The 26,619-nt window shown below is 40.8% G+C and overlaps 1 protein-coding gene across 1 annotated transcript; it reads right to left on the bottom strand.

Moving 5' to 3' along the window:
* Nucleotides 1–1,167: 1,167 nt before the first annotated feature.
* On the bottom strand, nt 1,168–12,547 carry tmem198aa (transmembrane protein 198aa). The gene is made up of 6 exons (XM_068746364.1): nt 12,409–12,547; nt 6,769–7,007; nt 6,130–6,342; nt 4,809–4,932; nt 1,731–2,029; nt 1,168–1,320 (listed from the first exon to the last, which is right to left on the bottom strand). Exons 1-6 carry the CDS (start codon nt 12,545–12,547, stop codon nt 1,168–1,170), a joined length of 1,167 nt encoding a protein of 388 aa, XP_068602465.1.
* Nucleotides 12,548–26,619: the final 14,072 nt, after the last annotated feature.

The following is a 26,619-nucleotide window of genomic DNA, read 5'->3' as shown; positions in this document are numbered from 1 at the left end:
GACCCAAAGTAAAAATATCCACATCTTTAACCAGACCGGTATATTGGCAAGAAAAAAAAAGGGGTAAATCACATTTTACTTACATTACAATGACACCCCCACCCCCCTTCTTCACCAAAATCTGGTACAATCCAGCATTTGCTCTTGGACATATGTGCCGACTCAAAAACACAACATTTATCATATCATAAAATGTCCCACCAAGCAGCTTTCAACAGTCAAAAGAGAGCAAGTGTTCAGTCTTACCAGTAGATCCAGTCAGTGAACAGTTCTGCAGAGATGGTTCGGGTGTGGGATAAGAACACATACAAAGGCAAGACGCTCAAAGCCATACACATTTGGCAAAGGTGAAAGGAAACACATGAGAAGAAAGCACATTCTATTTGGAAAAGAACAACACTGTAGGCATTGACAGTCGGAGAGTGCACGGGCGAAATGGCAGAAAGTCCGTCTTCGTCTGAACCCACTGATCCAGCGCACGCCGGGAAAATGTCCATGTCCTGCACTGTGAAGCAGCAGAAGACAAGCTGCCGTGTGTGGAGTCCCAGGACGTCGGTGAAGATGAGAGGTTTCCTTCATCATCATCGTAGTGGCCTTTCAGTGCAGGACCGAAGGATGAAGAGCTGCCTTTCTGTCCAAGTGTTGGTTGGTTTTTCCTCTCCCTCTGAACTTACACCGCTTCCTCCTGTGATTACACTCGAAGCACGAATAGTGCTGAAGGTTTACGATAAGTGGCCTCATCAAAGACATGTGATGCATTTTTATCTGAAATGGTGCAGAACTCCTTTGGAGAAATTACGTTTTGGATTAATTCCCCACTGGAATTTACATTTTATGGCTTGTAGCAACCCAAAATAATAAATAAATAAATAAAATGTTCAGAGGCATCTGACAGGTCCATTTTTTTACCAGTATGCTGCTGAAGAATGAAATGTGCCTTCGACCTCAAACTGCTGCAGCCCCTTCAATCAAGAGGCTCTGCTTCTGTGTCTTGACATTTATTAAGAAGACCGATTTGGGCAAATAAATAAGAGAGGAGGGAGGGAGGGGGGGGGGGGGGGCAGTGTGAGACCATTTCCTGTTGGGTTGAGATGCAGTTAATTCAGTTGGCACAGTAAGTTCAGATTTCTATCCCTAACAGTGGCAAACTGTGTGTGAACCTTTGTCTCAAATCTGGACCGGGGGCCCACTGGGAGTCGTGAGGGGCACTTGAGAGCCGCAGTCGTAGTCGAGTTCACCCATCCGGGAGCGGCTCATCATTTGACTGTGTGAGTATCCTCGTCTGTCTGTTTGCCTGTCCCTGAAGCTCCTGATGTAGCTCTGCGGACAAAACGGACGACACATCGTTGGAGAACCAACGGAGAACCAGGCGAACTGTGAAAAGGTTCGCTATTACGGCCATAAACAGCCTACAGGTCGATCAATGAGAGCGCAATAAGCCAAATGATCAACTTATACCGTCACACAAAGAATGCTACATGAGGGCAAACGGGAAGCCTTGGCTTTTACCAAAGACAGACGTATTTTTTTTTACACAGATCTACTTCATGCAAGGTAATCTGGCAATTTTTTAATTTTATCAAAGCTATTAATAATTGGAGGGGTTTTGATCACCGGTTCTCTCGATTCTCAAGTCAGATCTAGCTTACATAAGCATTTTATTTTATTTTTTTACCCATGGCACCTCAACAGTATTATATTCTACAGATAAGGAGACCGCTGGATCTTACTGGTGACAGCACATCGCCGTCAAACCGTCTTTTGGGGTTTGCCTTCCGGTGGTAGCCGGGCTCCGTCTGAGGAGGAGGAGGGACTTTGGGCGGCTGAGAACTCTGGGGTTGGTGATGAGGGTGGGATGCCGCTGGGTGATGGTACTGCTGGTGGTGATGGGCGTGAGCTTTCTGCTTGTGGTTTGTCTTCTGGTTCTGTCGTTTTTTCTTCTTCTTGTTCTCCTTCTCTTTTTTCAGCTTTTCTTCCCGCTGTCGGATCCGCATGAGCTGGACCCTGCGCTGTTGCCGGCTCAGAACCACTGGGCATAAAACAATAATAAGATAATGTGGAGAAGAAGAGGAAGGAGAGAGAAGGGATGATACAAAGTCACAAAGGAGGATAATACAGGCGGCAAGAGACAAAAGTAATTGATTGTCCGGAGGAAAGGACACACTCAAAATCCCCACCTGATGAGAAAGCGAGGAAAATCCTGTATCTATGGGGAATATTTCAATATTTAAATGCACCTTAAAATGCTAGTGGTGATCTGTCTCTAAGGGGGGGGGGGGGGGGTCACTTTAAGTAAAGGCTGCAAAAAGCGCAAAAAGAAGAAACAACATTTCCTCATTTCCTTTCATCTGTTCTGAGAGTTGGCAGACTGGAATCATCTTTCTTGCAGCAAAGTGAGAAGCCTTCTCTTCTGGCATATTGAGAGTGGGAGAGTGTGTTCATGTTACTTCCACACCTTTCCACAGCAAACGATGCCCACAGCCCATCCTGTCTCACCATCCACTGACTTCCAGCGCGGCTACGTTTGTACGGCTTCAGCAGCTTTATATACAGTATGATCAGGGAACGGTGTCCAGATTACAAGTACAAGAAGTACTATATGCAGTTATTGTGTGTGTGTGTGTGTGTGTGTGTGTGTGTTGGGGGCTACGAGGCCTATTGTTGTTCCTTTGTGTGAGTGGGCAGCTAACAAGGCACCATCTGCTGGGGAGACTGTTTAATGACGCCCCCTTTCCCTTTTCCTCTACACCCCCCCCCCCCTAATGCCCTCTGGTTAGGCGCCATCATGTGTGTGTGAGTGCTTTAGCGTTTGCTCCTGTGTGGGGCCGTGGCAGTGAGAATCCGTTGGTCAGTCCCAGCTCTGAAAGCGTTCTGTGAGTTTAGGTTGGGGGGTCAGTCGTTACGGTTCATGTTAAGGGCTTTGGAATGAATGAAGCACCTCAGTAAGTAGAAACATACATTCTCTGTGTGTGTGTGTGTGTGTGTGCGTGTGTGTGCGCGCGCCACCACTGCTCACACACGCAGATAAAAATAAAAGTGTGTACAAAACTGATTCCTCCACACCTTTGCCCTGTTTATCATTGAATCAGCTGATGCTCTGAAGATTTTCTCAATGCTCCAATTGTGAGGTCTGTTTAGTGTTGCCCCAGTTTATCTCCCTCTCCGGCCCTTCCCCCAGTACACCCCCCCCCCCAACTCTCTCTCCTGCCCTCTTTCTCTATCAATACCACAGCACTTTTCACCATAAAGGAAGCGCTGAGCAGGTAACCCACAGATGGACTCTGACGTCTGAAAAGAACGTTTTTTTTAAATATACAAGATAAGAACATTTTAAGGGGTACTTTGCAGCGACATCTACAGGTCTCATTCCTGCAGCACATGATGGTTTGAACCTTTAAGGTCATTCCCTGTCTTACAGTTTTTATCCCACCCATGGTTCCTCCATGTTGCTCTTCCTTCTGGCATCACTTTCTCTCTCTTCAAACACAATTTTGCAGTATTTCAAAATAGCTCTACAAAGCCTTCTTGATCTGTCGGCCCACACCCTCTGACTATAGCGGCTGGCTGCTTAAGCCCATTATTTGAGGCCAAATGTAAGTGTGTGTGTGTGTGTGTGTGTGTGTGTGTGAGAGAGCGACACTGCTGTGTATTTCTGTCTGGGTTTGTGCGCGACATTGTTGTTCATGTTGGGTTTCGCTGTTTCCATTAATAAAATGTTTTGCTGACAGCATTAATGTTGGACACACACACACACACACACGCACACACACACACACACACACACACACTCAGTACAGCCTCTGTAATAACATTAGCATAGATTAGTCACTCTTAATAAAACGGCAGTAGCTTCTAGAGGCCTTGCTGAGATCAATACAAGCCTCATTATTATTCTGTGCACTTTACATTCTCACTGATTATTAATCCTGAAATACAGAAACAGAAATGGATTATTATTATTTTTTTGGCCTGGAACCTTTTATTTATTTCATGGATCTTTTTTCTGTTGCCTATTTGAATGCATCCTGACTTATAACACGCTGCGTTTCTCTTTCATTGACGTAGTTGTTATTGTGCTAATACTGCAATATGCATTTAAAGCTGCATTATATAACATGTGAAAGTCCATCCTTCTCACTGACCTAAACAAATCGAGGCTGCAAAAAGACCTTTTTCAGGCCTTGCCTGCGCTAGACCAAACACACCAAAGTGAGGACCCCTCAAGTCGGATTTTCTTTGTACTTTATGTGCATTCAAGTTCCAGGTTGGAGTCAAAGCTGTGTCTAAACACAGCTTCATTTCAGCAGGACACTCACTAATTATTCATTACATGTGTTCAAGCATTTTTGTGAATTCTTCAGTGTTTTATTTAATTCTTCCACCAAACAATCACCTGCCCTCTGGACTCTGAATATTAAGTTCTGATTTTCGATGCAGAAGCTATCCCTGGTGTTGCTCCATTTTGGTATCACCTGACCTCCTCACCTAGTTGCCCCCCCCCCCCCCCCACCCCACCCCACCCCACCCCAGATCACTCTTCGGTTCCTCAATAAACCTTTTAGCTCTTTAGCTCTTCTATAGTGCCTCCATGCCTGTAACAAATTCCCATTTCTTTCTTTTGCTTTTCGATGTGCCGTACTTTAAAGATCCTCCGTTACAGAAAGATGGCTGAATTCGGTATTTTTTTTTACCATTAAACAAGGTGTGAACACTTGGAAAAAAAACCACTCTCCTATATCGACAACAATATTTGTGTCTGAAATGAGCTTTTGAACTTTGTAAAACAAGTCTGGATGTGCTTAACTCACCCTCCGTGTGAGAAAATCCCTCTGCTGTGACCTTCCATTGGATCAGCACTCCGAGAAAAGCCAGGATGGGCCACACTCCCAGGATGATCCAAGTAAACCAGCACACTGGCTTCTTCGGTGCCACCTACACAGATCACATTATTCTAATTGAATATTTAACTCTACCAAACAGTTTAACCACCATCTAACTAATTCATTTTTTAAAATTAAATAGCAACACCTCTTAACAGTTCCTTAAGAATTTCGATTATTACTGCAAAAAGAAAAAGGACACAACACAATAAAATACTCACAATATTAAACATTCAATATGTTGGATTCAACTTGGGGAATCTGGACTATGAGAGTTTTGAAACTGGCCAACCACAAACTGTCTGTAAGCAGAAATGTGGTTTACTGGACCAAAACACATTCAACTAATGAGAAAGAGGGATTTGACAAGCAGGCCTAAAATATCTGCTCAAATCTTACAATATAATAAAACAAGAATTTGCTCTAAATCATAGAGACCCATGTCAATGGTTGGAGAAAGGTGTGACGAGTATTAAAATGATGGCATACAGACTTTGAAAGAATCCCATTCAACCCTAATTAGTATTCAGATGGCAAAGAGACTTTATGATGACTTTTCCTTTAGTGTGTCAAACATATCGTGACTCTCTTCTGGGAGCAGATAAAGGCAGTTTGATTATGCACTGTGGAGGATCTGAAGGTTTTCACTCAGACTAAAGACTCCACTGATTAGAAAATAACCATCAATGAAATCACAAGCTGAGGCGATGGGTTGGCCTCAAAACCCACAGACTTATTATTTTAAGTCTTCAAAAAGTCTAGTCTGTGCCAAGGACACTTGGCAAAGTGTCAGGTTGCATTCTATTACAGTGTGCAAGATTGTTTTACAAAAAACACAGCTTTTTTTTTTTTGCACTCTTGTTATGATGAACATTGTTCAAAAACTAATTTTATAATTAATAATCGAATTTTATTGCATTTCTAGAAATGTTATTCATATGTATACATGTACAAATGTATACATTTTCTTTTGCCCAACCTCTGTTTGACTTTCCTTCATCCACACATACCATGCATAATATTTCTTTGCTGTCAGACCACCTATCAAGCATTGACAGACTTCGTCTAATTTCCAAACTGCAAGATTCATCCACCAAGGATGTCTAAAATAATGGTAATGTAGTAAACATAGCCCAATAACCAGATAGATAATCCTCTAACCAACACAACACTCACACAGAACAAGGCACTCTCAATGTGACTTTTGAATGAATTCATATTTTAAGACAATCCCAGACACAAGCTTTACCCGGAGTCTCTCGTAGATGTAGTTCACCAAGGCAAACAGCTCTATGAAGTAATCCACGGTGACGGTGATGATGGCAGAGCCGAACGTGGCAGTGGAGAAGGTGACGAAGATGCGCTGCCATTGAAGAGTGAGAACGGCAAACAAGGTCCCAGAGCCCAGGAGAATACCCAACGGAACCCACACTGTTCTGGGGTGATAGAATTCTTCCATAACCTTCAAGAGAGCGTAGAGGATTTATTTCATGAGGTATTTTATCACTTAGAAACAGACTTATAGGTGGCACGGTGGCGTAGTGGGTAGCGCTGTCACCTCACAAGGAGAAGGTACTGGGTTTGAATCCTATCTGTCCTTCTGGACATAGAGCATTTTAAGGTTGTTAAAAGCCTCTGCAGCAGTGATAAATTATTTAAATCTACAGTATCTATAACACTTTTTGGTGTGAGTGGACACATGTAGCCCTTCATGTGTAAAATATTCATTTGAATGACCAACAAAAGGAACCACATTTGAAGGTTTACCACTTTCTCTGCTGTGCATGTTACTTTCCTTGAACATGTGATCTAAACATGTGATCTAAACATGTGATCTAACATGTGAGCAAATGATCTAAGTAGAATAGAATGATGTGTGTCTGCTCACCACCAGTGAAGCCACTCCCAGCAGCAGACCCAGCAGCAGGCCCACCATAAACAGTCCCACACTGCGAACTAGCATGGTCACCAGGCCACACAGAGTCCCGATACCCAGGCCAATGCCCACTGATGCTTCTACGCTCAGTTGGGTGTCCATCACCCGCTCCTTGTAGCACAGCATGAAGATGACCACAGATCCAAACATAAGGCCTGTGAGGAACAACACCGCTTTGAAGCATCGATAGCCTGGAGGAGAGATGTGACAAAGAACATTGTGAGAATAGTCCAAGCGTAGCGATGAGAGAATACCAAAAATTAAAAACAAAGCAACACAAAAATAAACCCATGAAAACAAAATCTAGCTCATGAAACAAACAACACGGAACAGCAAACACCGAGAAAATGAATGCATGAGACAGGGTTTGATTTTTGGGTAGTAAACATTCAGAAACACACTCAAAAGCGAATTAACAGACCAGACTCAAAGCAGAAATTCTGAACCAAGTCTTTGGATCATTATAAACAAAACAGAGAAGATGAATCACTGCTATCATTCACCGTAAACAAAAGGATCTGTGCAACAACAATCCAAGGAATGGCAACAGGAAGCAAATTTATTTAGGAGGAAGACGCATTACAAAGGGCTCACCAAACTCTTTTACAACATTGTCATTTCCCTGAATATTTTCTATGCTCACATTATACAATCTTGTGAAATCTGAAGAGTGCATTTCTTTTCTCAAAACAAGTATGGTCTCACCAAATCGAGACAGAGAAGATAACAAACAGGGAGAAATGCATAACGAGCAACGAGACAACGCATCGGCCGTCCTGCGGTGGAGGAAGTCCCATGTTCACACAGACATTTCCTCATTAGAGGATGATGAGAAGCTCAGATAAACCGTCCCTAAACCTTTATGAAACTGTTTTACAATATGATAATCATCATCTCACAAAAGACCAGCCACCTTCATTAGTCATCCCTCCTGCTGAACAGAACAGCTGCTCTCCTTCTACTTTTTTTTCCTCCACTCTATTGTCTTGTTCTCTTCGTTGCATTCTCGTTTTTGTCTCTCTCTCACAGGCTTATTCAGATTTTAACGTGGTTTATGCCAGCAAAATATATATACATATATACAGTACACCACATGATTAATATCTCATATATGACCATTAATTGTGCACCGTTTACGTCTGCCTTTATTTTTTTTGCTCAGTATTTCCTCCTTGCTTTGTCTGACTGGCCTTTCCTCAAGGGGAACCTCATCAGGTTGTTATCTTTGTTTACTCGGGCGTTGCACAGCTGAGTCGAACCAGACTCGCCCCCTCATCCGACCCACTGGCCGTTCAATTCTCTCATGACTATACCTAATTTATGTGCACTTCCTTATCTTACAGCCAAAAGGCCCTTAAATATAACAGCGTGGTGAAATCCACTTATTTTTCAGCGCCTCTTCTTTAATAGAATTCTCAAAGGAATAAATCTGACGTGAAGAATTTCAAAAGTGTCTGCAGTCACCTGAACTTTTGTTTGGTCAGCAGGCATCACTAATTCCCAACAAATGCTGCTCAATGTCAGAAACTCTTGACAAACCCAATGAATAAATGATGAATTACAAGCATGTCTCTCAGTGTCCAACATTTCCTGACCCAGTCTTCCCTCGGTGCTTTACTCACGCCCAATTTTTTTTGCTGTTCAGATCTTTTTCTTTGCGCCCCCCCCCCCCAACCAATCTGTTCCCTTTGGCTTATTCAGCTCACCACGCCCTCCGTCGCCTCATCCATCTCGATCCTAATACATCTGGCATCATTTCAACAGCAACTTTGTCGTTTTTCTGGGTTGAATAAATAACTGCTAATCTTTTCTTGACAGGACCTTGGTTCAAAATCACATTTTTAAACATCTATCAGCAAGGTGGGGGGGGGAGAGATTTATTTCTTCTTTAAAATATTAAAAAGTGAGAATTCTTTTGCTGTCAAACAACAAACAGATCGTGGACAACTAAGGAGTGTAAATATTTGAAGTAAAATTGAATCATTCCATATGTGATCCTTTGTTATTTATTTTTGGTGAGCTCGTTGTATGAAATATTTCTAATCAGTTTGATTCTATAAATGCTAATTTGATCAGCTGCCCACACTCTGAGACGTTAATACATGAAACAATAATATATTAGCAGATTAGTTTGTTGCATTATGATCTCTGTGTAGCTGAAGCTGCGGCAGGTTCTTACCTGGAAACAGGATTTTGTGTTTGCATGCCCCCAACTTTGTGAAATGACTTTGTTGGGAAACCTGTTTTCAATGCAGAGACTAAAGCTGCCGATGCTTCACCAGAACATATATAATGAATGTTAATGCTGTCTGTCTGCTTCAGTGAATCGCTTTCTCTATTTGTATGCCACACATCTGCTCAAAGCTTCAACATGCATCAATATTCATTCAAAAACAGCATGCTTGCTTTCCCAAAATTGTCATTCTGTGCGTTTTCCACCGAACACACTTCTGTCTATTTATTTAATGAAATATTACCCTGTTCGTTTCCCTGCGTGTTTTTGCATGCGTTATACGTTATCATCCTGTATGGTCAGCAGGAAAATTATTTGTGAAGGTTGTGATTTTATAAGGCACATTTTTTCCAAACGATGATTGACCATGAGACAATAATTCTGACAATTAAAAGCTGAAAATTAATTGCAGTATTTATGTGACATTGGCAAGTGACCGTTCTATTGAGACTTTATTCCTCCTGCGTCTGTGGTTCACTTATAATGTGCATATCTAATGCATACAGTATATTCACTCAGTCTGTATCAAAATGTTAATAAGGGCAATGTAGATGTAAGTCAACTCTACTGGCATTTGTAGAATGTCCTGGGGTCAGATTACTACCATGATCTGGAATAGAGTATTGGTCTAGTGTCCGGTGAATGCAAAAGTAACATTAGATTATGTCTGCATGCCTCTGGTCTCAGGCCCCTGAGTACCTGCTTCCATAACAAAAAAGCTACACGGAGATGTCTGTAAGTAAGAAACCCAACCCAAGACGATGCACAGAAACATGTTTTTTGTTTTACACAAGTACACGAGAAAATGTATTCAAGCACCTTAATGTGATTTTGCTGTTTACATTGAAAGTAGAAATCCAAGGATTAATACATCTTTTTTTTTTGTGGCAACAAGGAAGAGTAAAGTGTCAATAACAATTACAATAGATCCCTCTCTTTCCCTAATTATTTATTGATTGCACATTGCTGTAACGACTTCACATCCAAACTCATTAGGCTGACCATTTAAATCTGATTTGCTCCAAGATTCAACTCAGGACTTTGTCGTTTCAGCGTCTGAATGGCGCGATGATCAAAACAAGCCATGCTTTTTTTCCCTCCGCCCAGCAGCACTGCTGTATCTGTGGATTCAGCTGTTACTGCCTGCGCCCACTTCAGACATGGAACAACACAGACCCCAATTCCATTTATACAGGATGTCAGGTTGAAGTAAAGATGAATGCACAGGGCCTGCCTTGAACCCCCCCCCCCCCCAAGTATACTAGACTACTGAGTGAATGAAAACTAGACCAGTACCTTTGAGAAAGCAGGAGTGTGTGGCACGTAAAGTAAAAACAGCCCATTCAGTTCTTTCAATCCCGCTTTGATGACACAGCAGTTCTTTAGGATAGAGTTTGAGGGTGATGGAGATGCCAAGAGCTTAGGGGACAGTTAAGATTACGTTTATTGTGTTTTTCTAACAGATATTGCACATTATAAAGGCTATATTACATTTATCAGTAGAATTTACATTTTGGTATTTGGAATGTCCCCTGATGGGCCAAATAAAAGAATCTTATCTTATCTTGGTTCACAAAACAAGATGAGCAAGAGGTTATCTGCTCTTTAATTAATAATGTTATACACGAGCCGAGTAGAATGAAACTAAAGTAATTAAATGTTGTAGTTCTTTGTCTATATACGTTTCAGCGCTTTCCAATTATTTCCTGCCATTTACCCACATCAGGAATAGTTCGATTACAAGTCACTCTTGATAAATGTGGCGATTCTGATGCTAATGAATGAAAAATAAATGATATGCAGGCTCATTCATTTTTGATTTGATGTGAGGTTGACGTGAGAGGAATTGTTCAGCATTCAGATGAAATCATTCTGTAATAGGAAGTAAAACATTTGTGACACAGACGCCCACCAAACCCACCCACAGATTGCTGCAAGCAGGTTTTTATGTTCGATTTATCATTCATGAAATACTTTTGAGATACAAAGAGGACCGGTCCAATACTCGCTGCATTCAACGGTAGCTGAACAGAGAACTTCAGACGTAAGAAACAACTAACATTAAAAATGTACCGTAAACTAAATATATGTTCAAGAGAATAACTCGATCTGTTTCTGTCTTGGACAGTGAAAAACAAAGAGGTAGCAATTAGTGTGACTTTGTCCAAAGACAATAAAGAGCTGCATATCATCCCCTCTAAGGCTACAGCTTGTTCGTTTAATGACCAAAGAGCAAACATGTTGTGGTATTATGAAGGGTTATTTTTTTTACATTCAGAGGTCAAAAAAATTGAACATGAAAATTAAGAGGAAAGAAATGTGCATAGAGATAATTTTATTTCATGAACTCATGAACATTGTACAACCGGTAACTTGCACCGTTCTCTTTGCACTGTGTGATTACATAAGTCTTCTACTGCTAATACACATCTGTGTATCCACTCTTGATGCTGCTGTTTCGTGATGTGTTCTGTACTTATATGTTTTTGGTATTTAGTCATTACTGTTAAATGTTGCACGACTTCACCGAGAAAAATTCCTAGTCTGTGAACCCTCATTGACAATGGCAACTAGAAAATGACAATCAGAGATTGCAGACCCTCGCCTCCAATAGACTATTCGATCTTGTGAGACAGTAAACAGGGCTTCCGGATCAGAAGGGCCAAACCTGCTCTAGCTTGCTGCTCCGGAATGTACTACAAGCCATCTTCTGGACTCTTTTTCCCATCATGCCATTCATGTCCCTCCCTCTTAAAGTGGCAGTTTACAGCACAGGCACAATTCCAGATGTAAAAATAATTCTAGAATCTGGATCCAGATCCGGATCAACGCCATTCTCGGGGAGGACCGAGCCACGGACAGAACCTTGCTTGTGTAAAAATTTCAAGTTGATTGGGTTCCTAGTTTTTGAGTTATGCGCTCGGACAGACGAACAAACAGACAAACAAACAGACAGACAAACAAACGCACCCAATTGCAACACCCTCGCCTCCTCTTCGGCGAGGGTAATAAACTACTTCTGATTCTGAACAAAAAGGCCAGGCTGAACGTTTCCTCATGTTTCCAGTCACTACGATGAGCTGCACTAACCGATGAGTCTTTCATGCGGCGCAAGAAAACAATCTACAGGTTTCAATATCAACTGAGCAGGATAACACCGACTAGAACAAAGAGAAACATAAACCTCTCACGTCAATCGTACGCCATCAGTACTCTTATCGCGCTGATTACATCTGTTCAGCTGGCAAATGGCAGGCACAGGCTGAAACTGGTGCCAAGTTTTTAATGAATGTGTTTTTCAGCGTCCTCTTTCAAAGAACTGACCTCGTGAGCGAAACCTATAATCCATAAGTACTTACCAAAGAAGCAGTAGATGATTCCAAAGAGGCAGCACATGGAGCAGACCACTGACGGCACAATCTCATATCTCCTCTCAATCTCCTGGTCACACCTCAGCCCCACCTCAGCCAAACCCAGCAGCCGGCCGGTGGACGTCATGCTGACAGAAAGTGAAGGGGGGGGACGCTCGGGAGAGGCGGAGAAGAAGCTGGAGGGGCGACTGAATCACCGAGCCATTGATCGCCTGTACCTGTAAACAGGAAGCACGGACACAAAGAGCGACGGAAGGAGAGGGAGAACAAAAAGATAACGGGGAGAGTGTTTATTGATTGCTCAATGAAGGTATGCAGTTGTGAGTGCTGACAGAGCAGTATAAGTATGCATTACATTATAAAGAACAAACAACGCCTCAGTAGTGAGTTCTAAAAAGTGGTGATGCAGAGAAAATCACTGCATAATTGCTAAAGTGGACTTTAGATGTGGAAATACATTTTTAGAGGATGCAATAGATTCTCTTCAAGATTTCCAAAGTGCATGAGTGGCACCAGAGGATTTTTGGCACACACACACACACATAATGGTTCCCATGCAAAGGCCAAAATAACTGATTTGCAGAACTTTGCATGTTGCGCAAATCTAAGACAAGTATAATAAATATTTTTAGCTGCAATTTTCTTAAAAATGTGCGTCTCTTTTTCCATCCTGAGCTGATCTAAATGATGCTCAATGTAAAGCTGTGGAACTGCCATTCATAAATGTATATGTGTCTCCACACTGCCAAAAAATGTAATAAATACATGGTAATTTTTTAAGGATGAAAATGCTTAAAGCAACGTATTTCCTGCTCAGACACTACATGTCAGACAGATGAGTCGGTCAGCAGCAGCACTGTCAAGCAAAACTATGAATGAATAATAAAATGAGGCGGGGTTTCGGTGGAATAGATAGGAAATCCAATTAGAATAAAAACAAATGTCCTCTGTTTGGGAGTCAAACTAAATGTTAACAAAAGCAACTGCAAACAAGGGGAAAAAAATCATGAGCAAAAAAAATGTCATTTTATACATGCATTGCCCAAATCATACATTTAAGTAATCCATAAACAATATTATAGTAAAGCTAAAGTGGTGACTTTTTTTTGTACAGTGTGTATTATATATTTCATCTAATAAGGTGTTGTTCAGAGATTACGGTTGCATAACACAGCCTAGTATTGACAGCGTCTTCCTAATTGATCTCTTCGTGTCCTTTGGGTCACCGACAGACAGAGGCTGATCAATTAGAAGTGTGGTTCTTTCTGCAGCGCGGCTGCTCTGGGATTACAATCCTTTCTTTTCGGCCTGGAGCTTCCACTTTGGTCCTTTTGAGCTCACAGTGGTGCCCCAGGCAATAAAAGTGATTAAAAGCACATTTAGTTAAACTGTAATGTTATAGAATAAAACAGAGTTTTAGAATAGGAACTAGAAACTGTTTACATCCGTGTCTGTCCAGACTCTTCAGTCAAATAGAGAACCTTTTGATAACGCCTGGAGTTAAAGAATGTTGAATATTATATCCTATTTCACTCCGACATGCTTGTGGTGAACAAAATGCATCATATATAGATGGTTCTAAAAATCTAAAACGTGGATGCATCAGGCGTCTTCAGCTTGGCCGGACAACGAGACCAACGTAGTCACCATGAGTTTTGAATATTGCGTCACTGGATTTAGTTTCTGACAAAATGGCAAACAGATAAGAAACATGTTATGATGTTCACCGTGAGGCTGGCCTTTGACTTTTTAGAAATAAGTGTCATCACTGTTATTGTTTTTATTCCAATAGACATTTGCGTGAAATCTTGTTATAATTAGTGGAGGCTTAAAAACTGCATAAGAACATCTGATAAATAAAAAGGCTGCCATAAATCTACAATGTAATGTGTGTGATTTAAGAATAGCAGGTTCACACACTCACACCGCCACACTACATCAGGCACCAAATCCCAGTGGTTTAATTAATTACAGTTGAGGCGCAAATAAAAACATACAAAGTGTTAAAAATTCACACAATGTCTATCTTCAAGCAAGAGCATCCTACACGTAGTATAAATAGTCACATTCTACTCTGGGTCATCATTATTTTATGATACAAGTACTACAACTTCTACATATTTCATGGAGTCACTTCTCTGTCTGTCCATCATGATGCCTCTTGGTAAGACAAAGTTATTCTTGCTCCAGCTATTCCTAGTCCTGACACAAATCTGCTGGAAGACTCCCGGCATCATCGTGGAGCGCGTCTCATCCTCGAAGGAACATAAAACCGAGAAAGCATGGACTTACTGGGGCCAAAGTATTTCATGCTACAAGTATAGACAAGTATGAACTTATACACAGTGTTGTGTTGTAGATTGAGTGAGGCACAGTAATACAGCAGTCCTTGGAAAGGTAACGCTCCCCACAGACGCTACTGAATGCTGACCTGATGCTCTAAGTCCTGCTACTAAGAGGTACCCTCAGTTTCCTGCCTCTCCTCTGAACAGATTGCCTGCCTTGTTGTAAGGTTAGGGTTTGTTCTCTACAGTTGAACTCAATTAGTTTTCTGTTTTTTTTTTTTCCCAGCCTGACATGTTTTGTGCTTTGGAGAAAACAGACCGGCATTTGGAAATAAAAGAACGTTATACGCTCACTCAAATAAAACACAGGGAAACAGAAGCCGAGATAAGACCAGAGTCATCTGAAGAGGATTTATCTAACTACATGCAAAATTAAGTGAAATATTAACGTCTACGGCACGTAGAAAATCTAGTAGCAGAATTTTTAAGAATAATTGACATTTAGGGAGCCATAATATGAGTACTAGCTGTCATTATGTCGTCTCAATAAATCACTCAAAGTTTCCTGGCGTCATTAAGACAGTTACATGTCAGCTGTTTGGTTTCATTCTGTTCTTCATTGGATCCTGATTTATGTGGCCACCCATCCACGCCTGCATCTCCGGGCCCTTCTGTCACTAATAGCGAATTAAAACTATTAACATACAGTAGATCTAGATGAACCACAGACTGGTGTTGAAACATTTTCATGCCAAAACGAAGCTCCCTGTGGGAGAAGTCAAGAGCAAACGCCTCAGAGCTAATCTGAACATGATTGCCATTAATGCAGCAGTCATCAGCGGCAGCCATATTAGCTCCGTAACCTGCACTATGCTGTACTGTCCATGTCAAGTGCAATAAGATGGTAATATGTGATGCTGAACTATTTCTTTTTTTGTTTGTTACTAATCTTCTACTTTTGCTTCACATATTACAGAAGCAAAACTTAAAAGATAGTGAGATGATGAAAAAAATATAAATTTGGTTAGAACAAATGGAGGGAAAACAACATCACATCCCGTCTTTGGCACGGCCAGCAGAATCATGTTGCTCAGATCGGGCCTCTTTGGTATAAACACATTAGAGGGAACTGAGCTCATTATGGTAGAAAAGGTCAGATCAGTGTTAAGTAAAGAAATTATTAAAAATAAAGATGTGTCCTTCGACTAAATCATAACATTTGATGACTGACAGACAAAATAAGTTTATTATTTAGCACTAATAATTTACTAATAATCTTATTTCTATTAAAAAATTGTGTTGAGTCAGAAAAACAAGAGAAAGGACATTTAATTATAAAATAATATCCATGCAGGGGAGTCGAGGAAGTGTGACAAATGACACACATAAAAGTCACAGCTTGAAGCAGAAACACTGTGGTCCACAGAAACTGAGCAATGAAGAGCCATTGCTGTTTTGTTGGGGGTCAGAAGGTCGAGGCGATCATAATGTGGCCACAAAGAAGACAACGTTTCTAATGCATTTAATACCCAAGAGATTTTGCACCAGTCAGACCAGAAGGCTTCAGCATGTAAAATATGCATCTCGATGCTGTTTCACTTTGCTCCCTGCAGACAAACTGGGAACACTGAATCACTCCACAGTGTCTCTGACACAAATCACAGCTCACAGGGTTCGCTCCGCCACATCTCCGCTTGCTTGCTGCTGTTAGCCCGACAGGAGAATAATGCTAGGCTACATATCAAAGCCTCTGGCAGTGTAATAACCTCTCTGCTTGATGACGTGTTCGCTGCTGGAGTTGTGCTGCTGCTCCTCTCTCCGCTGGAGGAGTGGAGTGTCTGAGTTCACAGATCAAATCTGAACGCTGCTGCTGCTGTAATAATACGGCTTTTATGGTTTGTTCTGCTGAACCTCAGTTCTGACCTCAAAATGGTATTTTGCCATTCACGGCGTTACTTCAGCTGACTGTCCGAGTTTACTTCTACAGATAAATAATGTAAAGATTTTCAATTTGTGATTATCAAGGCAGAAATGATAATATATGGAGATCCCAGCAATGCTCAAATATATACAATCATCAAAATACACCGATATTTTGATAAAAAAAAAAAAACTCCGCTGCAACTAGAAAGTACATACCGTGGCTTATCATTTGGAAATGAAGTTTCTATTACGCCAGTGTAGGCAGCTGTATTTATTTGTGAAATTTGTCATATGCCAGCAGCCATTGCTCCACTGCTGCAAGTACTGCGTGTACCATCAGTGTCAAATACTGTGAAGATTCTCAGTCATCCAGATCATGGTAGATTACCTGTGTTGAATAAAGTAAACTGGATTAAGAGTAAAAGAGTTTGTCTCCCATCCAAGAGGCTTCTGAGGACGAGGACTGAAGAAACTGAAGGTGAAAGGTCTTCAAGCTCTTCCTCTGAGTCCCGTGCACTTCATTCAACACATAAATACTATACTACTGCACTCTTTGCTTTTTATTTGATTACTCTTAATTAATAAGAAGAGTGTTACGTTAGATCATTTTTCAAATCCTATACAGTCTGTATCGTTATTGAGGTTTGTTTGTGTGAGGTAGGAAATAAAGGGAAAAGTTTCCTGGAAATGTTGTCCTCATACAACAAAATGTACATTTTTGCTTATATGATAAATAAAAAGGTTCTGCTGTCTCAGAATGACTCCCACAATACTAATACTTCGTTGTACTCCTACAACTAAGGCTAATCATGTCATTTCACATTCAGAGGAGCGAAGTCCACATTTACTGCAAACTACATGTGGACTTTACATGTGTGCACGTGTGTGTGTGTGTGTGTGTGTGTGTGTGTGTCTTGTGTGTGTTTGCACATGCAAGGCTTGTCCTCCTCAAACATGCTATGAGGTAAATTCTATTTTCTAAACTTCTTTTGACTTGCAAACTGACAGGGACTAAAAAAAGACGACGGGTTGGTCAGGGTTGGTGCTCGTGCTTGTCTCTAGGTGTGTGTATGTGTGTCAGCATAAATATTTCAGATGCCCCACGCTGAGTGGTGGCGACAGAGCATCGGCAGAACGAGGCCACGCTGCTCTCCAGGGTGGGTGGTGGTGAGAGAGAAAGAGAGAGAGAGAGAGAGAGAAATCAACACAAACGTAGAAGAATCAACAGTTGCAGATACGTCCCATTTAATCAAAATTTTCTTTTATAATTTAGGAAAACTGTAAAGATAAGTTTCACATCATTCCTGGTACGTGTGCTGCAGTTTGAAAGAATAAAACGATGTGCTCTGAAAACAAAACAAGCCTCACTTTTGCTGAAGAATATTTTGCCAAAAGTTGAATTTTCTCCAAATGAGAAACATTTAAATGACGAAAATTTCAACACAGAAAAATGTCCAACTCTTAAATTCACACACTGATGGAGACAAGGACCCTGAGATGAAATTGAATTGTATAAATGAAGGGTAAGGAGGCAGAATAATCACAGGCCCTCTCTTGTTCAGAATGCACCCTGGTTAGCTTTATCACGCCTGTTAGCATGTGTCTTTGTAAACAGCCATGAAGTAAAACATATTCTTTGTACAAGAAAATAATCATAAACCCCTAAATTGAAATGATGACTTTCCTGGTTGACATGACAACGCACTTAAACGACCTCAATTTTCAATTGCAAGTTAAACACCTCTCAAAACAAATGAACAATAGCAAGTTGAACATTTTATCTGCAAAGCTTGTATTTAAGTGACAAACTAAAATTCAGAAGGCAGCATCTGAAGAAAATAGCCTTCCTGGACCTTATGCTGTTCTAATTGATGTTGCCTTTTTTAAATGGACAATCTCATCTCCAAATTGTGGTCTGAAGCGGTGATATTGATTTTTAAATGTACCCAAGTGTACATGCATCATCAGATAGGTTGACTGAATATTAGATCATAGTTTTAAGTAATGTCCTAATTATTGTGTAGGACAAACACAATACAATACAGTCTACAGATAGAGGAGTTCACTGGGTTAAAGTTCAGGAGGCTAAAAGGCATTATCGAGATTTAAAGTGAGATGTTGTACAGTAAACCTCGCTAATACCACTTAAACTATTACTGAGATATATCTCTTTCCCATGAAGCCTGTTCCTAATGTGAATGATTTTGTAAAAATGAAAATGAATGACGTGAAAGAATGATGTTTCGTAAATAAAAAAGGAAAATGTCATAACAGGTTTATTTATTCTGGAAGTTGCTATTGTTCAATATAATGCTGTAATAAAAACGGGCACATGGAAAGCACTGTTTAAGAGCAAATTTAATTTAAGGGCCATAACTCTGGTGGAAAATGTTTTGCAGCAGTGTTCTTTTTTTATTCAATCTAATACAGCACATGATGAAGCTGTAAGTTTACTGTTCTATACAGAAACACAATATAGAAAGCCCAAATATTAAATTAAAGGCTACTGAGAAATTATATTTGTCTGTATTTCCTATTGTTTGATATGAAAAAAATATGTATCAAAGAAAACAATTTCAGTCTGCATCCAGTTTGTGAAGAACTTTGAACTGATATTCATTCATCACTGTTCACAAATGTAGTCAGCATATTCAATGCATCAAAAGTTTGTCCCAATGGGCTTGTGGCATGTAGCTTTCAAAATTGGCAGAAGAAGTCTGCATGCACTAAAAAGCAAACGCTTCCTAATGTCGGCGGTCTGAGAGGAGCACGTTTATGATCTGAGCAGCCATTGGCTGACAGCCCTCAGCACCTTTGCGCCTCTGTTCTTTTTCCAGTTTTGGGAGACTGAGTAAAAGTGTTTTCTGATGTGATGGTTACAACAGGATGACTGTGTTGCCATCGAACCCGTGTGTGTGCGGGAAGGGGGGGGGGGGGGGGGGGGGGGCACAGAGAGTTTGTATCTGCTTTGGAGGTAGATCCGGCATCAACGTAATGTAGAAGCGGCAACGCAGTCTTATCTAGCTAGCGTCTGTTCTCAATCTGCTGCAGAAAAAAAAGGCTGGGATGAATTTACCATATAAATTACTCAGAGGATTGATACAACACTAGAAACAGTCCACTTCTATCATTTAATTCAAGATGATATTGGTTATTTCTTTCAATTAGCATCACAATGATGTGGAAATTAGCAAAAGAGCAGATCGTGTGCACTGTGACCTTTGATATGTGTGGGAGGATGTACTCAGAGAAAAACGATTCCCATCTCAAATAGGAGCTTTAGCTGCTATTCTTTGATTCACATCATTTGAAATCCAATAGTTGAGATTTTTAAATTGTAGAGTAGAACGACCTAATTTGCATGATTGGGTTAACAAAGATGTAAGTGGACATGTCTTAAAAGAACGATGCAAATATATATTTATAAAGACGACGGTCAGTTAGAATAGAAACCATTATAACAAAGAAGGCTCTGATTTTCTGGTGGAAACATTTAAACTGACTGTTTAACTACAGCTGCACCTGTTTATACAGAAAATGCATCAACTTCAGAACGTGTGGTTGAATATTTAATGGTCATTTTTTACAGATGTTAGATGTAAGATTTTGTATAAAGTCTTAAATCATTCATTGCAGCATCATTATGTTTCAGCAGCTCAAGAAGACTCGTCCGTGTCACCTCTGCTAATCGCCCTTCCACTCCAAGCATCCGGCTTCATTCCCTTTCAGCATAGTTCCTTCCTTTTGAAGTTTAATCATGTCTGGAGCACATGATGTAACACACCACATCTCTCCGTTACAGTAATAGACAATTTAAATGCTTAAAAAAAGACAGAAAAAGACTGAAGTGGAAACAAAATAGAGCGTCTTTGGTAATAAAGCTCTGACACCATGACACGTGCAAATTAAATAAAGGCTTCTAGCACTAATTACAGTGTGAAGTTGAGAGATTGATCTTTGGATATAAGTTTGAGGTTTCACAAGAAATAATATCTGAAGTGTGTGCGCCTGTATGTTGGTGGCCTCAGCATTGAGCCCCCTGTAAGCCTTGGCCGCTGCTTGTGGCCTGAAGGTGAGCTGACGGGGGTGTAAAGAGGCTTTCATCAGATTACAGCTCCTTCTCTGTCTTTCACCATCTCCCTTTATCTCACTGCTGCTTCCACACTCTTTAGACCCCCCCCCCCCTCCTCTCTTTAATTAATTTATCTTTCTGCTGTGCTATTTTATATGAAAGCTCAAAAACAGGAAACACAGAAGTATATTATATTATATATATAAACTCACGCAGGTAACTGAGGTCAAGCTATTTCACACAGAATTCAGCCTCCAAAACTGGGAAAACAATTTTCCATTCATTTTAAAAGCCATTGCACTCCCATTTCAAAAATAATTACCTTCATGCTATTGCGTTAAACTGCTTTTCATTCTTTCAGTGACCAGTAAAAGGAAAAGAGAAAGTCCAAATGGCTTCTAGCATCTGACCAGCAAAGTGCGATTAACACAAAGACGCATTCACATGTTCTACAATGTGCAGAAATACAGATAAATAAGTTCAATCACGTCCAAAAAACAGAAGCATGGAGAGTAACCTTCATCATTCTATAAAGGCTCTTTACAAGATTTAAAAATCAGTCTAATAAAAACTTGCCATAGCTCTGAAATGGAATGTGGAACAACACATTTGTCTTTGAAGAGAAATGCTAAAGAGAAAAACACGAAAACCTTTTCCATTTAATTGCAGGATCTTGGTGATTATGATTTGCTCTTTGCCACACGGTGGTAGGAGGTCGTCTGATGCAGTTTCTACCTTTGCTTTGTGTTTCTTTTTGAATTACTGCCTTCAAATGTTGCATTTTAGGTTCCATTAGGTCTATTTATCTGTTGATATTTTCCTGCATTGGCACACACTAACATCCACATAGACTCAGTGCTGTTATATATTACAAAGAGGGAATCTTCAATGAATGCTTTGCCTGCCTTGCCAGTCTCTCCTTCTTTCAATAAGTATTAATAATCTATACCAATACTCTAATTTTACTGTACTGAAAGCACCAAAGTTATGAAAAAAACATATAATTGTAAAGCAAAGGCTCCAATATATGAACAATATTATAAATGTGCTGATATTGGATCATCTGTCAATGCAGCAAGACAATCTTAAAATAAGTTGGATTGTATCCAGAAATAAGTCGATTTTGATTATAAAAGTAACTAGTAATTTGGTAAATATCTTTTTAAAGATGTTCACCTCATGTTTATAGATCTATGAATTAACTTTTTCCTTTTAGGTGTTAAAAAAAAAAGATTGTCCATCTGTCTTTTTTCTTCCATCAACATAGTATTGAAGTATGAAATTCGGGATCGATCATGAAAACCTCCGGCTAAACAAACCTTTTTCTGATAATGTTTGCATCAAGCAGCAGGAATGCTGGAAGATGTGTTCGCTTATATGGTACGAAGAGGCTCTTCCAGCTACAACCCTACATTACAGACACGTGCACGCACACACACACGCACACACACACACACTGCGAGTCAGATTTGGTTGGCTCACAACCTGATGCTGTCCTCATTAATCCCCCAGTGTCCATCCAATTAGCACATAGAATGCTGAAATCATTAACTGGATGCTCAGAGAGCCCAACAAACAGCTATATATCTGAACATTGCATTGAACCAGCATGTGCATGGTGTGTGTGTATGTGTGTGCATGTGAAAACACCAAGGGGGAGGACAGCGCTGGTGTGTATTAATGGGATTATGTTTGACTTTATCCTCCCTCTGCCCTCTTCGTTTACACTTCTCTTCTCACTCTCTCCCATTTCTTTCCACTGACTCTTTCTAAACTCAATTAAAATTCTTACAATTTACTGGTTTGTTCATTCCCAATTTTTGCTCACAGTCCTTTCTCATTCATTGTTCGTGCAGCCTCTGAATCTTCCCTCTGCTTTTCACTTTCATCATCACACAAACACGCCGAGGTCAGTAGCAGACTAGCGCTGTCAGACAGAAAGGCCCCCGTAGGTGTTTTCTGCAGTCTTGAATCTTTTCCCTTGTAATCACAGCACTTATATAACCCATCATCACGGCACTGCTCAGCGAGTTCATACGTCACCACAGGCAAAGCATGAATGAAACTCTCCGGCACCTTTCATCCAGTCTTTCTGAAGCCGAGGCCCCAATTAATGCATTTTAATTGGTCTGTTTGCCTTAAGAAGACAAATATATAAATGTAGTAGAATGTTATTTTGGAGAAGTTCAGATAAAGGATTTAAATGTCTTTGATTCCCAGTGCTGACCTAATTTTTTCACACTTTCCGCAGGATAAAATGACGCATTCTGACCAGGCTTCAATACACAGCATTTGCTTGGCCAAAGTCCCAGGTCTACTTGGCTCCTTGTTTTTGGTTACGTAACTGTGAGCAAAACACCATCAAACACTTTTAATAGACTTTGTAAAGGCGTGGCCTGGAAAGCCATTGGATGCAATGGTCTCTCAATTTCCTTCCTGTCTGTTCCTCCTCCTCATCTGATCAAACAGGCCTTCATCATTTGGCCATTGTAGGACTGCGGTGCAAATTTGACATCAGGAGCTGTCGATGATTAAACAACAAGGAATCAAAAGAGCAATGTGCATGAGGGTAACATTTGTAACATAACATTGGGCCAATTTAAAAAATGGGGCTCTGGCTGGAAAATTGCTGGAGCATTTCTAAATCTCAAAAAATGGAAGCAAAATAATAGAATACTTGGTGCAAACGGAGTTAAATATGCATTTTCTTTTCATATAATACACTTCAGCTGATAAATTATGCTCATATTATAAAGACCTGTGTAACTTCCTGAACAGATCTGGTTTATTGACATCATTCATTTCCTACCGAGGAGACCGCAGCTTCACGGTTCCGCTGAGGAAATGAGTCACAAAATTAAAGAGACTCTTAATGAAAGATTTTAAAATGAGAAACTCCGTGGTTTGACACCAGCGCACGATTCCATGCATCACACAGCCAAACAAAAGCACGGCCAATCAGTAACTGGCTGCACAGCGGTTTCTTAATGTGTCCTCCCATGCCATCGTTTCTCTGCATTGTTTTCCAAATAGTGCACAGCCTTTAACTACATTCTGATACCTCAAGAGATCCAGCTCAGCGGATGTAATTTTAATTTTCTCACAGGCTGCTTCCAGTTGTTATTCAGGCTTGCAAAAGCACAAACTATTCATTATTGTAATCTGTAATTGAAAAGCACATTTGGAAGCGTATCATCATGCTCTCAACTTTTGTCTCTCTGATGTTTCACTGTTGCATTTCTCTCCTTTTCATCTGGCATTCAAATCACGAATATGAAGCATTCAATCTGCCAGTGTTTTGTTTTTGTGTCTCCTCCTCGGTGCGCATGGACAAACTCTCACAAGCTGCAGCAAACAAATGATTCATACCAGAAATATAAGGAGAGAAAAAAAAACTCTGTTGTTTTAGGTTGATCTTTTAATTAATAATGTTATCTTGGGGGAGAGAACACACAAGTTCACAATTAAGATGTGGTGCAAAAATAATAGCTATTAAATGGACTTAAGAGAAGAACGCCTGCCCATTTAGCTCAGCAGATACTTCTAATTATTCCTCTTTGCATGAGAAAACTATAAATTATGATGCTCCATAAATTAAAACTAATAAAAAAATATTATAAAATGAAAATGACGCCACCTCTTTTACTTTTATGGTTTTATTTTTGGATATCTCCCTTTATGGTTAAAAGCAGATGCGTTGTTTGAAACTGGATGACAGATGGATGACTGGACAGACGCGGATGGGACGTGGATGCACGTGACTTTCCGTGGGATGCAAATCAATTTGCCTCCCAGTGTGTTGACGCGATTGCCCGACCCAATTACGCACGCGGATATCCAATTCAGAGTTGAGTCTTCTGGATGTTTTAATTCCCTCCGCGCGCCATGGAGGATTGATCGTTCCCGTCCACCGATGCGCGGCCGCCGAGGAGCTCTCGGGGAGCGTCGCGGCTTGAGCTGGAGCACGAAACGCTCCGTTTGAAAACAAAGGAGGGAAAACAATAGACGTGAGGGCAGAATCTCCACGCGTCTCGTTCACAACATGCGGTTTATGTAAGCGGCGGACACTGGGAACCATTTTAATGCTGCAGGGTGGAGATAACAGGATGAGCCCAAAAAGAAAAACTCACTCACCTCAGAAATGCAGCATTTCAGTGTTCGTCCTTTGTCGTTTCCGACTTCCAATGAATAATAATAATTAAAAAAGCAGAGAAGAGGAAGAAGCAGCTAATTTACACTTGTCTCTGGGTCAGACTGAAAAACCCAACATGGTTATGTAAAAAAAATAAAAAAAAAATAAACCCAATAACGAGCAACTCCAGAAAGAAAAGCCTGAAGCTGGTGAAGGAAACAAGGATGAACTCCTCTTCCTCTTCCTCTTCTTTCTCATTTACTGCGAGCCTTTCCAGACAGACGCGCTCATGGAACAATAGAAACGCTTCTCTTGCGGGGTTTTGCGTGCGTGTGTTCCATGTTTACATCATTCTCTCTCATTGCATCCCTCTTGGACGGCCAGTGTTTGCTCAGCCTTTGTGCTCCTTGTCTCGTGGATAACGGGTTAAACCATTCCCGCAGCGCAAGAGGGGGGGGGGTCTCTCGGTGACTCGTCGGGGGTAAAGAGACAGGGGAGGCATGAGGGAGAGAATAAGGGTAAAGGGAGGCATATTGTCGGTTTATTTAAGGTACAGGTAATAGAAAAAAAAATAATGATTAGAATAAAAAAAATATGAATTTTAATTGAGATTATTACAGTGGGGGTACATTAAGATGACTCAGAAGCTTCCCTGTGTAATTCAAATTAATATATATTTTAAAAAAAATTAATTTCATTGTTTTTTAGTGCATGACGCACAAGATTATGCTAAAATTGTACAATCACCACAAACGCAGCATCCACATACTAAACCATTTGACTCCTCACGTGCACATGGGGCTTTGTGATAAACACGTGTACATTTCTATTCGGTGTGCTGCTGAGGGGAAAACAAATCATCTGCAGCAGCTCTGTTTTTGAGCGCTTTGTTGCGTCCCTCAGCACCGACAGACTGTCCTCGTCAGGACCTTGGAGAGCGCTCAGTCAGCAGACACCTGCGCCAATAAAGAGCTGCTGATTTATAGCCGCCATAAAATATCAAGGCGAGGTGAAATAAGATAATTGTATGTTTTTGCATTCGCAAAAGGGTGGAATTTATCAAATGTAGAGCAAGCTTGTGCTTACGATCGGGTGTGATTCAGCTCACCTGGCCCGGGGTCACAACCAGGACCAGGAGGCCGTGAACCCTTCTCTCACGCCCCTGGCTCCAACGTTGTTTGTCTTTTACCTCTTTGGCGTGTCTTTACATTAAATTGTCTTTTAGTTCAAATGAAACAGCGTTTAGTGGATGCGCTCTTTCCTCTTCAGGCCAGCCTCGGGCCGCAGGTTGTTGAATCAGATCACTCGGAACGACCGAATGTTAGCGGATGCCCTGCAGGTCCTCCGTCAGGCTTACAAAATACTGACATAAAATACTTTTGTCAGAGCTTCATCGGTCGGGCAGTAGGTCGACAGCGCCATCTGCTGGAGAAGAGATGAGCTTTTTAGGAAGCTGGAGCGCTGTTGCGTTCTCTGGAGACAAATGTCCCGAGGGATGTCCTGCACGTTCTAAACGCGAGCAGCCTCGACAGTTTAGAAACAACATTTCCCACTGATGTCTCATTTTAATGTGCTATTTGTCTTGTATTTACATCTTTAGATCTAATGTTAGATTAGCTGCACAGTGCCACCATCCGTATAAATGTAATGCCGCCCGTTTCATCAGTGCTTTTCTTCACTGTCTGTTAAAATGACTAAGCTGGTCTTCAGTGATGCTCTTTGACCACGAGGTCTTCACGTCACTTCACATATTACATAATTCTAAGCATCAGACTGATGCGGACGGA

Source organism: Brachionichthys hirsutus, chromosome 12 (genome assembly GCF_040956055.1).
Source record: "Brachionichthys hirsutus isolate HB-005 chromosome 12, CSIRO-AGI_Bhir_v1, whole genome shotgun sequence".
NCBI lineage: Eukaryota > Metazoa > Chordata > Actinopteri > Lophiiformes > Brachionichthyidae > Brachionichthys > Brachionichthys hirsutus.
This window is presented reverse-complemented; position numbering and strand designations above follow the sequence as displayed.

What these genes read in the sequence shown, in the direction of transcription:
- tmem198aa (XM_068746364.1), bottom strand. Translation starts at nt 12,547, where the DNA reads ATGACGTCCACCGGCCGGCTGCTGGGTTTGGCTGAGGTGGGGCTGAGG. An exon ending in AATCATCTACTGCTTCTTTG is followed by an intron (nt 7,008 to 12,408) that starts GTAAGTACTTAT and finishes TCTCTCCTCCAG; the next exon opens with GCTATCGATGCTTCAAAGCG. An exon ending in ACATCTACGAGAGACTCCGG is followed by an intron (nt 4,933 to 6,129) that starts GTAAAGCTTGTG and finishes TGATCTGTGTAG; the next exon opens with GTGGCACCGAAGAAGCCAGT.